At 37.3% G+C, this 19,272-nt stretch overlaps 1 protein-coding gene across 8 annotated transcripts in view; it reads right to left on the bottom strand.

The window, feature by feature from the left end:
• mib1 (MIB E3 ubiquitin protein ligase 1) overlaps window positions 1-19,272 on the bottom strand; it is a 59,558-nt gene that overhangs the window by 30,923 nt on the left and 9,363 nt on the right. For 5 of the 8 annotated variants that reach the window (XM_059502299.1, XM_059502301.1, XM_059502302.1 and 2 more), the window contains exons 6-12: window positions 15,801-16,005; window positions 13,535-13,718; window positions 11,951-12,095; window positions 11,274-11,440; window positions 8,741-8,848; window positions 5,943-6,140; window positions 5,283-5,434 (exon numbers count right to left, since the gene is read on the bottom strand). In XM_059502299.1, coding sequence (XP_059358282.1) covers window positions 5,283-5,434; window positions 5,943-6,140; window positions 8,741-8,848; window positions 11,274-11,440; window positions 11,951-12,095; window positions 13,535-13,718; window positions 15,801-16,005 — 1,159 coding nt within the window. The remainder of the gene's footprint in view (window positions 1-5,282; window positions 5,435-5,942; window positions 6,141-8,740; window positions 8,849-11,273; window positions 11,441-11,950; window positions 12,096-13,534; window positions 13,719-15,800; window positions 16,006-19,272) is intronic. The other 3 variants (XM_059502300.1, XM_059502304.1, XM_059502307.1) reach the window with 1 other exon arrangement.

Below are 19,272 nucleotides of genomic sequence, written 5' to 3'. Positions count from 1 at the left end.
GGAACGGTAGCCTGCGTGCCTCTCAGTAACCCTTCTCAGCCTGCATACAGGGGAGTGGAGATAAAAACCAGATGCTTCTAAGTGTGGGGGGTTGTACACACTAATCATACACAGAAAGAGTCCACCAATTATGGCCCCCTGGCACACTGACGCAGCACAGGCTTGTGGTTTGAACCTCCCTCTTCTCTGCATCAGAGCAACATCCTTCCTTCAGTCACATGGATCGCAACGCTGCATCATAATTTTACACATAATTACGCTGATCTGTCATGCTGAACCTGAGCTGCACCTCCATTCATATCATGTATCAGCTTATATATAGAGATAGTTAACATATCTTATCCATTATTCTTTTACATAAAGATTTTAGGTAAAAAATGTTTATGGTTGGTTTTAACTGCTGTAACTGGTCACTATTTCTACTAAGATTTTCAGTTTTAGCCTCTGTTTAATGATTATCCTGTGTGTAACAAATGAAATGAGCTATAAATAAATTTAAAAAAAAAAGTGGGAAAAAAAATCTTATTGTTTATTTACATTTAATGGTTAAATTTTATTAAATAAAAAAATAAAATGGTTGTGGAACCAAGCAATAACATTATTCTTACACCTTAAATACGAGTGTACTTTTTTTTTTTTAAACAAATATCATGAATAATTAATTTATATCAATTAATTCAAGTGATCTTGCTATGTCCAAGTCATAACTGAAACGGTAAAATATTATAGAATTCTGCATAGTCACACCATATAAAATAAAAAAGTAGGTAGTAAAGCAGTTATTTTTTTCCACTAAGAAATAATAGTATAATATTAAGCCTCTAACTACTTGGTTTCTTCGCAATAATTTCATTTTCAGGTCTGTGATCAGCTAAGAGCTAAAAGGAAGGAAACCATTAACCGAACAACACCAGTAAAATTACAATACTAATGTTTATGGCTTAATTTATTTTTATTTTGGTGGAAAACTGCAGGGAGACCTTAAAGCTTCTCTTTTGCTGACAACATTTATGAGTGTCATTAAAAATTTGATGGTTGCAGCAAGTAGCATTTTCAAATGCATTTTATAAGTGACCTAATCTCATAGCAACTGCAGAAATGAAAACATGCAGCATGTTAAACTGTATATTCAGAAACTGCAGCCGGCATACATAGTTAGAATTCATAAAAAAACTTTGAGTAACTAACATATATCTAGCAGCTGTGTTGTCCTTAGCATCTCAACCAGGGTCAGAGTGCGGTGTTGGTGAGTATTGATGATTCATTTTGGACTGGCTGGGATGCTAAGGGTATACCAACCACCAACTGCTAAATGGTGCCACTACCTCATGCAGCGCCTTCAGAATGCAACGCATAAAAATATATTTGCAATCACAGCATTTTGAAGTTTGCTTGGCAATAAAGGTAATTTCAAAATGTAAATCTTTCCTACAGTCTCCCACCTCATATGGGTCCATACTTCTTGGGTTTGATAATATGGAAAGCGGTATAAATATGAAAGAAAAATCTCATCCCTGATTCTTTTAATAATGATTTTTGCTTTCATTGTGATAAGATCGAAACATCATCCTACCATTTTTGACTTGCGCACCTCCTAAAAATTTCAAAACGATTTTAAATTCAGAATTAAGACTTGCTCATGGATGTCTATTCAAGTCACTGTGTGGCATTTTTAAAGGATTTTAAATAAATTCATATTTCCAGATAAAACAAAAACAAAATGTATTGACCCAAAAACTTACATTAACACAAAAATAGTAATGTTTTAATTTATATTGCAGTCACACTGAAATTCCAATTAAAAAAAGTGAAATTGTGTTAACTACCATAAATTGAAAAAAGACAGACTAATCTATGGTCCAGGGTAATTTCTATAATAAATCTACTGAGTGGCTTAAAATCAAGCAGAAAACTGCCAATTCACCTGAAAATACAGCAGAGTCACAAACAGCCCATAATAATCTGTATTGATCATTCGCTTTCATATTCAACGGTTTCTCTATAAACATAAAACACCTCATTGACCAATCATTTTCATCCGTGCCGAGCTCTGTTCCTATGATACCCATTTCCACTAGCAGCACTGGATGTGACTGCTGGTTAAGGCTTGGACTAATCCGCTGTAGAGCAGCACACAGCAGAGTCCATGTGGCGGTTAACAAACAAGTTGGCCCATTTGCACAGTAGTAATAGAGACTGTGCAGCGGCAGCCTCTGGAGGGCCTGTTTGTGGACTCTGTTATGAGTCATGGGCTATTAATCGTAATGTTTACAGTGCTGGAGCACAACTGCCTTCCAGCAGCCATCCAGAGAGCCACTGAGAGGAACCAGTCTTGCTCTCAGCCTGGGACTGTCATAAACACAGAAAAAAAAAACGTATGAACTCTTTCAACATACCCAACCAAGACGCAAATTTGCAATGTATAGATAAACATGGGGAATGTTTAATAAAATCTTTAAAATAAATAGACAGAAAAAGCCAGAATGCATAAGTTTTTTTTCTTCTTTTTCAGATTAACATATTTCAACGAGTAAAAAAAAAAACGTTTGAAAGAATAAAGAGCATATGCATACCAAGAATGTTTTCTGACAGTCCAACAGGTTTGTTTGATTCGTCTGGCTGTTTAAAATTCCTGGATAAGGTTACAACTGTACTTACAACAGCCATTATTAAAGAACACCAGTTGAGAGACACCATCAATGTTTTAATGACTTTAGGAAAATATGCAAGGAAGAAAAAATTCTAACGGTTTTCCCTGCTCTATGTTTCCGTAATAAAATCTAACTGGTTAAAATGGTGCAAGTGAAGTAAGGGTATGACTTACTGTTTTAAGTGCAAAAAGTAAGACTGATTGCCACTTGGTTAATTGCTAGTTAGTTCTTAAGACACAGTTACTATGTTTATGGAATCGACCCCTGAGATGTGTGGTATGTGGATTCAACAGGAAATTAAACATTTTAAAGCAGCCAACCAACAAGTTTTTCATGACCTAACCACATACTGAAAAAAGACCCAAGCTTAGCACAAGCCTTCAGACCCAGTAAATGCATACTCAAATCTGCACAACAGGACTGGACTGAAAAGCTTCAGCAGAGGAAAGATAGAGTGCTGCGCAAAGATGACTGCAGCGGTGGGAGCTCATGCAAGAAATACAAGTAAATGATAATCTGGAGGAGAGCTATATATCTCTAGGACTTTCTGATGTTGAAGGGACAGGTTCTGCTCCCAAGCAAGGCTCTACTGTACAAACGAGCCATAAATAATAACCCGGCGCAGTTCTTCATCCACAGTCAATAAAAGGATCCCCATGTTGCAATTGGGGGATTGATCATTTCATTGAGGCATTTGTAACTTATACACCAATTTTCTATGGCACAAAAATTAGAAATGGCCCTATGATTTACTCATCCTCAAGCCATCCTAGGTGTATTTGACTTTCTTCTTTCAGATGAATAGAATAGTTATATTAAAAAATGTCCTGGCTCGTCCGAGCTTTATAATGGCAGTGAATGGGTGCTGAGATTTTGAAGTCCAATAAAGTGCATCCATCCATCTTAAAAAGGGAGAGGGGGGTTAATAAAGGCATTCTGAAGTAAACTGATGCCACACCTACGACGTAAGTCATTCGCTGGAACGCCACTCTCACAGGAACACATATACAAGAGTTAGCGGAAGCTAGAGATTGCGGTTTATAACGTTTTAAATATGGATGTTTTTCTTACATAAATGCATCGATTCGCTTGAGGGTGAGTAAATCATGGGTTTATTTTCCCTTTAATGAATGACAAATAAATGGTTAACCAGGTTAAGGCATTAATGCAATTTAATGTTATAATTATTCATGGTCACTTTTTATATTAACCCTTAAATGCATACCTCGGGTCTTTAGCGACCCGGGACATCATTCTCTACCCTCTCCCTCCTTAATTTTTTGAAGTTAAACAAACTTTCTTAGTTTTATAAATATAAAAAATGCCATTTTTGATTATTTTTTTAATAAAAATTGTATAGGGCTCTAGAGACCCAAGGTATGTAAATGTGTAAGTATTTTTTTTCTGCACAACAATATTTACATATCAGATGACTCAATACATGCAATGCATTTTTTCCCTCAAGGTGGCACTGTTTAATACACAATGATGACGTGACATTTCACTGATAATTATAGCAGGCATAAAACAAACGAATATCATTACCAAAAATGTTACTGGTTTAAATGGCTTTACTGCAGAGCAATAACTATACGCAATGAGATATAAATGTCACTGCCATTGGATGCTGGGTGTGGTGAATAAGATGCCAGTGATCAAAATATTGAATATGAAGTCACTGAAAAAGATAGTTTTGAGAATATGGCTGAGATTGGGAATATGAGGCAGATGCTGAATGTACCGTGGAAGCGCGCTCTGACGATGACAGCGATGGTAAAATCATCTGCTCAAACTGAACCCTTTTAATTATCAAAAGGTAACGAAATATGCTGTAGTTTATTCTTCTATAATTGCATTTAAGGGTAAAGTACTGTGCTTTCTGTGCTACATTTAATAAAGTATGAGATGCTTCACCAAAACGGCAGGTTCTCCAAGGTGCTTGCAACAATACTATGAACAAACTTACTGTAAACGCTGTGTTGAAGGAGATGATCATACACAAATCTCACTGGATTATGACTATATTTGCAAAATTAAGATTTGAAATCTAAATGTTACACAAGAAATCGTAAATGTTTTTGAAATTAAATAAACAGTGACGATTTCCTAAGCGAATAAAAGGATGACTATAATGTATGGCGGAAGAGCACTTCTCAGCACTTCGACCTCGGCGCAGTAACATGGTTGAGTGAAGAACATAGTGAAAAACAGTGGCGTTTTCCTTTAACTAAATGGATGGAGTTACAGCTGGAGTTAGATGGTCTGGAGTTACAGCGTCCTCTGGCCTTCGGATGGAGATGTCTACTGATCATAAAATCGTGCTTCACTGAAAGATATGCATAACAATTGCAGCTTTTGCCTAATTGCAATTTAATTTTGATTAATCGTACAGGCCTAGATGCAATCCGAGAGCCTACTGTAGATTAGGTTTGTATGCATCACCATTCACCATTCAATGGTAAATGTGCCGCAGTACAGAAAAAATTTGACTTCAGGAGCCTCCAATTTGCTCTGCACAGGCCCCAAATATGAAATTAAACCATTCAATAAATTCAGAAATGCATATTTCTCATTAATCACAAGCTTAATTCAACCCAAATTATGACACATGCAAACTGAACGTAGCCATACCTGGGGTTCCCTCGCAGAGCTGCATGGTGAAGTGCGTTGAATCCATTATTGTTGGTAATCGTGACATCTGCACCTGCTTCCTGGAGCACAGAGAGCATGTCATCCCTCTTCTTGCTGATGGCATCATGCAGAGGTGTGTCCCCCTCGGAGTCCTGCAGGGGGCAGCATTAAGTTACACGCTCTTTACTATGTGCTGCTTTTTCTACTGAACGCAACAGTATTTTATAAGAATGTGATGGGATTTGATCTACTGTTACCACAGAACAAGCAGAAATATGCCAAATTATACAAATGCTTAGCAAGTATAATACTAAATGCTGGATCATTGAACTCATTGAAATTTTATTTTTCATTGTAATGATATTTCACAATATTAATGTCTTACTGGATTTTTTTTGTTTTGTTTTTTAATCAAATACATGCAGCCTTAAGGAGGATAAGATAACTCTTTCAAAAGCATTAAAAACAAATCATAATTATTCCAAAAGTTTGACCGGTAGTGTATAAGAATAACAAGAAGCTACACGCTAACTACTAGCAGTAGCTTAGAAAGTGTGACCAAAAGTGTCAATAAAAGCAATAGGAAGCAAGGAGGGTTTTCATTATAAACTGAGAGGCTCTGAGACACCAGTGACTGAAACACTTAGACAGATAGTTCACCTGCAGACTTGGGTGGCAGCCAAAGTCAAGCAAAGTCTTCACCACCTGTAGATGGCCCTTGTTGACAGCGATGTGCAGAGGCGTCTGTCTGCGTTTGTTTCTGGCATTCAGGTCAGCCCCACCTCGATGGAGCACCTCGATGACAGAACCTTCATCCCCGAAGGATGCATGATGGACAGCTCGGTCTCCATCCTTATCCTGAAAGAGTCACATGTCAATCACTGTCAGAATCCTCATTTAAACACATCACAGTCTGATTCCACTGTCTGACTCTAAAGCTTTTAGAACTATAACTGGCCTAGAAAAATGAAAAACTGAGGAATGTTTATGGACACAGTGATTACTGAAGCAACTGCCTTATAACGATGCAAATCTTCTGGTTAATTAGTCAGATGTTAAATGTGATTCACAACCATAAATTAGACTTCGCCTAATAATCTATCTGTTCCTCCGGCTGACAGTGGCAAGGCGTCCAATCTGTTTTCTCCACTGGACCACAATATTCCATTAAAGATTTCAATATGTTAAATATTTAATATTTACAACAGATGTGCTGACTGCATAGCCAATATTAACTTAACGTTACCTCAATATGCCTCTGAAGCACCTTAAGCCTCATCTTTATAAACATATTTGACTTAGCATTCCTATTACAACAATGTAAGTGTACATTTTATTAGTGCAAGTTTCTTGGAAGACTACTCCCATGGGTTAAACCGCTCCTCTCTTTAACCTAAATATCTCTCTCTCTCTCTCTCTCTACATATATATATATACATAATCTGAAGGTCGTGAGTTCGGGCCTCACACGGGGCAGCGTAGTGCTTTGGGGTGGTGTTGGCACAGTGGATAAGACACACGTCTTTGGTGTGAGAGACCCGGGTTCGAATCCACTGTGAGACACCAATGTGTCCCTGAGCAAGACACTTAACCCCTAGTTGCTCCAGAGGCGTGCAACCTCTGACATATATAGCAATTGTAAGTCGCTATGGATAAAAGCGTCAGCTAAATGTAAAATGTAAATATATATATATATGTGTTTTCTCTTTATATCATACTGGGATATTATGCTATATTGCCACAAGAATATTAAATTTTAGGGATGCAAACTCCCCAATGGCGAAGAAGGTAGCAAAGATGTGGGTGTCAGGGGCAATATTATTATTATTACTATAATTACTATATTTATTAAATTGTTATTTTAATAAAATTATATGATTTAAAACATATATTTTATTAAATTGTAACTATTTATTAAAAATAAATACAATATTACTATAGTAATAATATAATAAAAAACTTGAGTATTTAATAATTATATTTGAGTAAAACAGTCTGTCTTTATTTCTTTGCATTCAGAAATTTAGCCAGTTTATTTTGTAATTGTATTTAAAAAAAAATAAATAAATTATATATATATATATATATATCGACCGACAGACCAGGCTCTTGTCTTCACTACAACAATATCTATACTTCATGTTGAGCATAAATATAAAGCCTACTGATAAAGGAAACCGTCAACAGTATTGACGGTGTTTGACAGGTGCAATATGCCAGTGTGTCACCGGCCTGAGGTTTTTTCAAAAGGCATCACCCGAGTGTGAACATCACTACAACTAGGAAAAAAACGATTGTAATTCAAACGCAGCTCCCGTCGGCATTTAAACAGACCTTTGCTCTTAATTCCGATCGGTCCAACGCAATAACGAAATCTGAGCAGGTCTAAAAACTGAAACTGTTGATGCTGCATTTTACACTTTGGAAAAGTTATATATATTTTTTTAAATATGAGCAGGCCTACAAGCTGGGATTGGTAATGCTGCACTGTAATCATAGTTATTTATTTATATTTTTCATTATATTTTATTATATGATATTGGTTTGAGACTGAGAGTATTTTATTTAGTGGAGAACTTTGCAGCAGTATTTTATTTCTTATTCTTTTTTTATTTTATATATATTTTATTAAAAAGTATTTTAAAAAAGTGTAAACAAATTGTTAAAAAAAGTTTATAGTAATAAACAACCTGCAGTTTAATGTTTGCATTTCTTTCCCTTACTGTACCGAAAATGAACTGAACCGTGACTTTAAAACCGAGGTACGTACCGAACCGTGATTTTTGCGTACCGTTACACCCCTGGTATATATATATATATATATACATATATATATATATATATACACACATACATACATACACACACACACAATTTTATTGACACTCGAACTGGTTTAAAATCTAATAATTACATTAAATTATAACAATTCACCAAATAAATAAATGTTACTTTTCTTATAATACCATAATGTAAAAAAATACAGTATGTAATAATAGTACATTTATTTTACAGAAAATGGTTAAATTAAATCAAAAATTAAATCAAAGAGCTTTTATTTTGAGGCCAAAACCACCCAAGCTTCTCATTTGTTGACTCCAACCAGTTTCAAAAATTGGATTCACTGGATCTACACAAATGATATATTTTGGATTAGATATGATAATTTTGGCCCAAAAAGAGACAAGTTTGCATACCTGATCCTGGTGCATTAAAAATACACAAGGAAACATTTCACTCAATTCAATAAGCTAACTAGCTCCATGAGGTCTCTCTTACAACACAAACTTCTGCTAGAGGTATCTGAACTACAAAAAAAAACTAAAAAAAAGGCGGTTTAAGGTCAGTAGTCAAGCCACAACATTATGGTTTGCCCTGTTCCAAACACAATAAACTCCAGGGGGGAAAAACAGCCAAAAGTTACAAGAGGTGGTGTAGGAGCATGATACAAGATATACCTCAGCCTCCAGGTCCACGTTATGTTTCAGCAGCAGTTTGAGGACGTCCACATGGCCATTTTGGCTGGCTGCCTGCATGGCAGTGTGTCCTGCACACTGCCCGTTCACCTGGAAACAAAAAGACAGAGATGATCGCATCATGCTATTTGCATCTCAGATTCCATGTGTATGTCATTCTTTAAAATGGGTTTGTGTGCACGTGTATAAGCGTATACACAAGTGTCTATTCGTGATCTGCAGCATTGCGGTAAGTTAAACCAGTGTGCAAAGGCATGAATATTAATGCTGGAGCCCCTGGTGTATTTGCAGGACATGTCTTGTCCTGCCGAGCATATCATTTGGCCAGTCACCCTAGCCAATTTGACTTCCCTTCCTCTTGCTCTGTGCTAAAAGCAATTACTTCAGTGAGGGGCGGCAGGGCCCCAGGCCAGTCCTGGCACCAACACAAACCGAAAAAATTGAGGAAAAGAAGACTCAAACTGATCAAATATATTGAAGTAAAGTCTCCATCAGGCAAAGTGACAAATCTAATGCAAACCAGGCATTTCTATTCATTTATGATAACAAGGCTTTTTAAAAATCATGAGATTATACAATTATTTAATAATACAACATAACTTACACAAAAAAAAATAATAATAAAATCCAAAAGAAACATGCAAGTCACAATTTTTAAATTCCCTGACATTTCCAAGTCTTCCATGACTGTGGGAATAATGCTAATACCAAGTATCATTGCTACAACACATGTTCTTTGTGCACTGCATTCCACTGTCTAGTCTCTCTATTCCAAACAAAACTTGGATCAACTTCCTTCTCATTTCCTTTCAATCGACTTGCTGTGCAGTCACTGGCGTATTCAAACAGTTCCCCATTGTTATTGTGGCGAGACCACAATAGTCCATTTTAAAAATGTACAGAAGCAATGTTCTTCAACCCCTTTCAAAATACTTAAATGAAACAATTGTTTTAGCCTCATGTACAGATGAACCTTTCTGATTAAAACCGCTTGTTCATTTTGTTCAGTCTTATTTAAAACGATTTACGTGCCCATGTCTTCATACGAATGACTGTTGAATACTTTCAGAATGTTAGAGATTAGACTGAAGCAGTTCCATATTCCATAAACTGAGAGTTTGAGACTCATAGGAGTAAAAAAAAATGAGCAAAGGAAATCTCATACATATAAAGAGCAGCCATCATTCTTTGATGGTGCTTTTGATCTGATCTCTGAGACTCCAGTTAGAACCAAAAGGTGCAGCAGTTCAAAGAAGTCTTGCTACAAATTAGAACCATTACGTTACTCGATCAAAGTACTACTTGTACAAGTTTCTTCTTTCTGACTTGCACTTTCTAAAATGGAAGAACTGCTACCTATTTGATCAAATAGTGTCTTGTAACAAGGACTTTTTAAGTCTTTAACTATTCTTTGATTTGGCGATTTTGACTGTGGAAAAAAATGAAACTGAAAATACCTCACTCATATTGACAGCAAATAATCATTAGCCAAAATATTAATTCATACCGAAAATTAAAAACATTTACATTGACCAAAATATCTTAAATATGTAGGGGATGTGTAGAACTTAATGATGGTAGGGCTGTCACTTTTTTGAAAAAATCTTTTTCGATTTTTAAGACATAAGTGTTCATTGAATCGATTGTAAAATCGATTTTCCATGTCTAAAAAAAAAAAGACGTTTCCTTTTTCAACGTCAAATAACGGATGAACGTAAAGAGAGCGCTGGAAACGCACAAGTCAGCAATATTTCTTATTTATTGGCATGAAGTTTCGTGCAGAATAACATTTTCAGATCAACATTTTCGGGGTCCAGAGCAGAGCGTTTTTTATTCACTATATGTCCAGCTGTTGAGAAGACGCGCTCCGACCGCACTGATGTCCCAGGGACACTCAGGTACAGCTGCGCAAGGTGGGGATATTACTGCCAATTTTTCCACCACAAAAGCCGGTCACTGTCAGCTTGCAATGGTCCTTTTCATAACTCAGAATTTCCTGTACCTAGATGCGCGAATGAGGCGAATTCGTGTCTACCGCACCGCGAGACCTCCAGGTGCACGTAAATGCGTCTTTGCATTGACTTAACATTGAAATCATTCGCGCCAGACGCTCTATTTGCGTTTGGTGTGAACGCAGCATAAGAGGTTGCTTTCGACGTCACTGACGCGTAAAATTGCTGGTATTTTCCATCTAGCTTTCGCAAGGCATACTGCACTTTCGGAATTCTTTATTTTCTTTTTCTGCTTGTTTGTGAGTTTTGTTATATCTATATTTTTTATTGTTTAATTATTTTAAAATTAATAGTGTACATATTTGGTTAAAATCGATTGCCTATTTTCATTTTCGAAACTTTTTTTGGTTGGTCCGATCGATTGTGCAATTGATTTTCGAACTAAAAGTGACAGCCCTAATGAATAATGAGAACTCTATGGAAATCTGCTGAGGTTTTTGTGGATGTGCAAATTTAGTACAGTGCACGTGTGTGTGTGTGTGATGATAGAACTTTATTCTCACGTCTACATCAGGTCTCTTCAGGATGTCCTCTACTTTGGCTAGGTCACCATTGGCTGCGGCCTTCACCAGCTCTTCATTAATGTCTCCAGACTCCTGTGTCTCAAAAAGCTTCTTGAGGAGCTGAGACAGGCGCTCTGCAGGCATAGAAGGACTCTCTGTCAACACTGCTATAGTGTCACACAGAGTACACAAAGACTGATGAGAAACGGATTGATGCTTGTCTGTGGTTGACTGTGAGCACTACTGAAATATAGGATATTTTCTCCTTCTGGCAAATCAAATAATGCCACAATATACTGCGTGATATAACAAAATAGAACTGAAATCAGAGGCACTTTATTATAGAATAGAATTATTCTAGGATTAGTATATTTCCAAAAAAAGAGCTTTTCAAGTCTTCTGGTGAAAATTGCAAAGTATATAACAGAAAAACAAAACATGACAATGTCAGTGTTTTCCAATAATGTGCAGCCCTAACTGAAATGAATAATTTAAATGTGGAAGTAAAATGTCACGCTATGAAATTTTTGACATTTTATAAGTCACTAAAACTATAAAATAACACAAATGGTGTGCATGGCAATAAGTGAAGTGCCTTAATACAGTTTGTGCTATCCCTATAAACCACATATCCCTCTATGTGTGTGTGTGTGTGTGTGTGTGTGTGAGTGTATTACCTCCAGAGGCATTAGTAACAGCAGATCCACCAGGAGCCACTTTAGTGACAGCGGCTGGATTGTATGTCCAGGATGTCCCGCAAACCTCGACTTTGAGGTCACTGTCAGAGTAAATCTGTTGCACTCTTCCCACCTTCCCAAGGGTCTGCGCAAGAGAAAACATGGGCATATGAGGTTGTGACTGTCCTAAAACCATTTCTAATGCATTTAACCCATGTCCCTTTCCTCTCAGCTCTCAAACTGCTAGAATGCTAGACGAGTTTGTGTGCAAACTGCATATTACCAACACAGGTACAAGCACCCCTGTGAGGCCAACATCCTAAGTACTGTGAAGGGGAAGAGAGAGAAAGAGATGTGGTCGTCGGAGAGGAAAATCAATAAGTGTAAGGTCTGGCTTTTAAAATTGAGATTGGCTCATTTAAAAAGAGAATACCCAAAGGCTCCTAGACTTGCAGGACCATATCTCATTTATACTACTCATAACTGAAGCTATTGGAATTCTGTTAAGATTTGTCCATCGAGGACATCAAAAAGAGGGAGATCCCAGAAATATAAACCAATCACACAGACTCAATGCCACTCTTAGCATCTCATCCACTGCTTTACCTTGAAACAGCCAGTAGATAAAATAAAACAACTGTGCTATTGGAAGAAGGTTGCCAGTGGCTGCAAGTGAATCCTCATCATCCTCTTTAAACTCAAGCACACTGGGTGCTTTCGATTAGTCTCTAGATTTTCGTGTACAGACTAAAAGAGCCAGATGTCTTAGTATGGAAAAAAGCAATTATTTGATTAGATAAATCCATTACACTGTACTATAAAATAACAAAATCATTACAGAGCTCTGGCCTAGTGCTTAGTGTCATAATGGTAACCGAATGTGCGAACCCGCTTTAAATCCTGCAACATTTTCTGATCCTGTTCCCCCGTCTCTCCCTCTCTCTCTCTCATTTTTACATCTGCTCTCTAACTAAATAAAATAAATAAAAAATACCCATGTTGGTATAACAGCCAAAGTGTAATATTCATCTAATCATTCACAGAAACTGTGTCATGTATTCTTTAAAGGCATAGTTCAGTCAAAAATGTTAATTCTGTCATTTATTTAAGCACACATTGTTGCAAACCTGTATTATTTTCATTCTAAAAAGATAGAATGTTGATAACCAAACGGTTTTGGGAACTGTTGACTTCTATTATAAAAACATATGTGGTAACACTTTACTTTGATAGTCCACTTTATACATTAAAATAACTAGCAGTCATTAGAGTATTAGCAGACTGACTGCTTAATATATGCTAACACTTTATTTTGATGGTGCCCAGCATTATAACCTAAAGTAAAAGTCTACTAATACTCTAATGAGAATTAGTTGATATGTAGTTTCAATTTAATCAGAGTTAGTTCACACAGCGTTGCAAAGCTACTTATAGATAGTAGAATGGCTATAAATGTCTAGAGGTGGACCATTAAAATAAAGTGTAGCCACATAGATTTGAACGACATGAGGGTAAGTAAATGACAACAGAATTTTCTTTTATTTGTTGAACTATCGCTTTAAGGATGTGTTAGGTGATGCTCACTGGCAGCATAGCTTCAGCCCACTCTCCATGTCCTCTCTGGAGTAGTTTGATGCGGTCAATGTCATAGCAGATCTGGACCAAGTCTCCCACCATGAACTGAGAGCTGCCTCCCTCAGCACCAGCCGCCACTTCTCCACTACGTACAACGTTTGCTTTTGTGAGCACCGCTGGGTTAAATGTCCACCTAGAACACACAGAAAGCTTCTGTGTTCAATTCAGCACAAGGGTTAAGTCACAGACCATATGTACATATATACAGTACAGACCAAAAGTTTGGACACAACTTCTCATTCAAAGAGTTTTCTTTATTTTCATGACTATGAAAATTGTAGATTCACACTGAAGGCATCAAAACTATGAATTAACACATGCGGAATTATATACATAACAAAAAAGTGTGAAACAACTGAAAATATGTCATATTGTAGGTACTTCAAAGTAGCCACCTTTTGCTTTGATTACTCTGTACACTCTGCACACTCTTGGCATTCTCTTGATGAGCTTCAAGAGGTAGTCACCTGAAATGGTTTTCACTTCACAGGTGTGCCCTGTCAGGTTTAATAAGTGTGATTTCTTGCCTTATAAATGGGGTTGGGACCATCAGTTGTGTTGTGCAGAAGTCAGGTGGATACACAGCTGATAGTCCTACTGAATAGACTGTTAGAATTTGCATTATGGCAAGAAAAAAGCAGCTAAGTACAGGAAAACGAGTGGCCATCATTACTTTCAGAAATGAAGGTCAGTCAGTCCGAAAAATTGGGAAAACTTTGAAAGTGTCCCCAAGTGCAGTCACAAAAACCATCAAGTGCTACAAAGAAACTGGCTCACATGCGGACCGCCCCAGGAAAGGAAGACCAAGAGTCACCTCTGCTGCGGAGGATAAGTTCATCCAAGTCACCAGCCTCAGAAATCGCAGGTTAACAGCAGCTCAGATTAGAGACCAGGTCAATGGCACACGGAGTTCTAGCAGCAGACACATCTCTAGAACAACTGTTAAGAGGAGACTGTGTGAATCAGGCCTTCATGGTAGAATATCTGCTAGGAAACCACTGCTAAAGAAAGGCAACACGCAGAAGAGACTTGTTTGGGCTAAAGAACACAAGGAATGGACATTAGACCAGTGGAAATCTGTGCTTTGGTCTGATGAGTCCAAATTTGAGATCTTTGGTTCCAATCACCGTGTCTTTGTGCGACGCAGAAAAGGTGAACGGATGGACTCTACATGCCTGGTTCCCACCGTGAAGCATGGAGGAGGAGGTGTGATGGCGTGGGGGTGCTTTGCTGGTGACACTGTTGGGGATTTATTCAAAATTGAAGGCATACTGAACCAGCATGGCTACCACAGCATCTTGCAGTGTGGCATGCTATTCCATCTGGTTTGCGTTTAGTTGGACCATCATTTATTTTTCAACAGGACACTGACCCCAAACACACCTCCAGGCTGTGTAAGGGCTATTTGACCAAGAAGGAGAGTGATGGGGTGCTGCGCCAGATGACCTGGCCTCCACAGTCACTGGACCTGAACCCAATCGAGATGGTTTGGGGTGAGCTGGACCGCAGAGTGAAGGCAAAAGGGCCAACAAGTGCTAAGCATCTCTCGGGGAACTCCTTCAAGACTGTTGGAAGACCATTTCAGGTGACTACCTCTTGAAGCTCATCAAGAGAATGCCAAGAGTGTACAAAGCAGTAATCAAAGCAAAAGGTGGCTACTTTGAAGAACCTAGAATATGACATTTTCAGTTGTTTCACACTTTTTTTTATGTATATAATTCCATTTATAATTCCACATGTGTTAATTCATAGTTTTGATGCCTTCAGTGTGGATCTACAATTTTTATAGTCATGAAAATAAAGAAAACTCTTTGAATGAGAAGGTGTGTCCAAACTTTTGGTCTGTACTGTATATGTATATATATATATATATATATATATATATGTATATATATATATATATATATTTTTTTTTTTTTTTTCCTGACTATTATTTCAAATGTCAGGTTTAATATTGTTAAACTGCTTGCTTTGTGGTTTTGATTAAGCAGTTTTTATACTACTAAGAGGACTAATGAGAATGTCACGGTCTTATGTAACATCAATTTAGGTCTTCATACACATTCAGAAACACAGCTTCTTTTGGATTTATAGACTGATTATATCCAAAGTTGGCATTTTATGTATATAATATTAATCAACATTGTGTATAATGATTTGTCATAATTGTGAAGACAACAACAACATTTAAGATAATATATAACGTGTGACTGACCTGTTTCCACTAGGATACTGCACAACGATGTCATGGTCTTCATCAATGCCGCACACAGTGCCTGTGGTGGTGAGCGTTTCGAACATGCCATCAGTCCAGCCTCCGTGCCCATGCTGCAGCGACTGAACGATCTCCAGGTCCAAATCAATGTTAACCAAGTCTCCGATCTGCAGGCCTCCTGGGTTCCGGTTTCCATTCTGCTCACCTACAGAAATTCACAGGTTAAAATTGAGATGATCTAGAACAGGGGTTTTCAAACTGTGGGTCGCGACCCACTTGTGGGTCACAGAATGGAACAAGGTGGGTCACACAAAGTCACTTGGCTGCAGCTAAATTTGCGTTTCAATAAAAACACACACACACACTCACACAGTTCAGTCTAGGGCTGCACGAATGTGACGAGTGGGGCGGGGCCGAGAGCCGTGGAGTGATTGGGAAATGAGCGACACCTGCAACACTCACCGGTCTCGAGAACCCCGGAGGAGATAGGAAGTATACAAAAGAGGAGCGACGACAGTGAAGGACGAGAGAGGCCACTGGGTGGCGTCTGTACTTCCCGGTCAGAGAGCACCTGTCCATCAAAAGCTCACTATCCAATCAGAGTAGATCACTGTTAACACCACCCCCATGAGATGTTTGTGTCAAAACACCAAACGAAAAACTGCGAAACGTAAGCGAAATCTGTAGCAATGAATTCAGAATCCACGATTAGCGAAAACGAATCTTTGAAAAACATTAACAAAGAATGAAGCATATTTGAAGAGCCTGTTAAATTTGTGCGACTGAGTTAATTTTTTTTCATTTTCATAGTGTTTTTCTTCTTTTGTAATGGCATATTTTTGATAGTTTCTGAAAAAGTTACGTTCAGTTTTATAAAGTTTCGTTCATTATTATTGAAACAAATGTAATTCCATAAGCAGGGCACAAATGCAGGATTAATTGTAACACTACAAGATTTAAACATTTCCACGTAACAAAATGTACAAAAGTTTGCAATATTTCCTTGATGTATCATCTCTGTTTAGAGAAAAATTTGCCAAAGTTCAGAAGTCTTTTGAAGATATTGCTGAACATTTATTTAACCATCACAAAAATAAATATATTTTTTTTATTATTATTTAAAATGAGACACATCTGTTTATTATAATTTTTTACCAATTTCACAATTATTTTAATCTCAAAACTGTGTTAGATAGCTCTGCTTTGCTTCTCATGCTTTTCTAAATAAGTGTTGGATTGTGCTCCGTTCTCGCCGACACAAACGGAAGATCATGAATGTATTTTCTGCAACAAAACACAGCAGCGCAGATTACAGTTCACTAGAGTGAGCCTGCTTCACGTTTTTATGGACACTACATATTTTAACGTCTGTAAACAAAAATTAAAACTGAAATATTAGTAGTGAAAATTTTTTATTTTTATTAAATACTTAATTTCTGTCATCAAACTTTTAAGATTAGGCTTAAAGTAATGTCAATCGTTTTCTTATTTTTTTTTATATATATATATATTTTGGTGGGTCGTGAAATAGATTACACTTGTCTAGGTGGGTCGTAGAATGGAAAAGTTTGGGAACCACTGATCTAGAATAGACTTCTCGTGATCATTATCATCTTGAGAACAACATTCTATTCCGCTAATCATTTTTAAATCCAAACACTCAGTAATAAAATAAGAAAAAAAAACAAGCAATAGTGCAAGAAGGCAAGAAAGAAAACTTAATTTGGTGTTCACGTGAACTGAGGGTCTCTGTGCGCTAGTGATGCGCAGATGGCAGTTATATCGGCGGGCGCTGCAGATAATCCATGGTTCGGGTGGGTAATACAAAAATTCACTCTGATTATTTGTGGGTGTCGTGGGTGGATAAGATAAATCATTAATGATGCAAATATTAACAAAATTTTCTAAAATATGAATGTGAATTTTATGAATTTTAAATAGGCTACAGAAATTGAATAAACTGTGAATTAACATATTAAAGTTATTCAACAGCAGTGAGGGATTTTCTCTGTCTTTTGTAGTTTGATTAACATTAAGGACAGACGGCACAGCTTTATTAGGCTGCTGCTGTCACAAGACCTATTTCACAGATCCAATACTGATAAACATGCGTTTTTTTTTCGCAACTGTTTACATTAACTTAAGACAAAAGGACTACAATTTTTATGTCATTTTGTGTGTATTAGGCCCCTTAAGCGCAACAAACTCAATTTGACCACAGCGTGTGCTTTAGATGTGTCTGTGAGGGCACTGAAAAGCGCCTCTGGAGCACGTGAGTACCGAATGGCAAATTTGTGACGATTGGGCAAGTGGCAATTCTGTCAATTTTACCAAAACACGAGCTAAAGTCTTGTATCACAGCGTGCAGTAACAGATGCTCCTATGTGAAGAGAAGGTCAAAGAGAGCGGACGCAGTACAGCTGAATCACTCACGCGGTTTTCAAATGACTGATTTGATCTGATGGTTTGTGTGGATTTATTTACTCGTCTAACATACACGCTATATAAAATAAATGTTTTCCAGCAATTTCCCTTATTTTAAAGTCAAAAGCTGCAGGAATAAGTATGCTATATATGTGCAATCCTGCATCCGAATTCAGGACCTGATTAAACATAATTCTATTATACAGAGAATTGTGAAATAGATTTCCATGACTTTTCTAAAGCTTCCTGGTTTTATTTATTTTCCCAAAACCTTTCCAGGCCCGGAAATCATGTTTTAATTTCATGACCGTACGAACCCTGAATGTGACTATCGGGTGCGGTTATCTAAATCAGACAAAAATATAGGTGCGGGTGGTTGGCGGGTGGATAATTGATATTATTTGAAGCTGCGGATTCGGGTGACGTTTTAGCTCACCCGCACACAAAAAGCGACGTGCGAGTACCAAACTGAATTTTCTTTGGCTCTTTTTTTTGGACTTGAACGGCTGAACATTGCTTGATTGTTTAAACTGACAAGACTTTAAAACCAAGACCTTACTGTCAGGCCCGGTTTCATATATTGCCTTAAAGTCAATTTAAAACATTTTAACACAACTATTACCAATGGTTTTCCAGTACTTAAATGTATGTTGTATATTTTTATATCAACCACAAACACCTTCAATATGCTTGACTTAAGCCTTGTATGCATTTGTCTGCATTACAGTGCATTTAGAGTTAGAGTTAAGTCAGCTTCAACATATAGCCCTTGCTCAGTGATTATGGAGCAGTAAACATGGCATAGGACCATTTCTTAAGGTTTCAAGAGTATTTAAATTGACCATTCTTGTTTAGAACCTAACGGTATTGGCTTGGATAGCAAGGAGTCAATTATGGACTGGGGCCAAAAGAACTTTTAAACAGGAATGTGTCATATTTGAAGATGAGCCTCACCATACCATCTACTGCTGACACCTAGTGGAGACATCTCATACAATACACTCATACAATTAAGATGCATAGTGACCACTTGACCTACGAGGCTTAA

The sequence above is a fragment of the Carassius carassius genome, chromosome 20 (genome assembly GCF_963082965.1).
Source record: "Carassius carassius chromosome 20, fCarCar2.1, whole genome shotgun sequence".
In the NCBI taxonomy this organism is placed as follows: domain Eukaryota; kingdom Metazoa; phylum Chordata; class Actinopteri; order Cypriniformes; family Cyprinidae; genus Carassius; species Carassius carassius.
The sequence above is the reverse complement of the archived record's forward strand: the minus strand, read 5'-3'. Positions and strand labels throughout refer to the sequence as shown.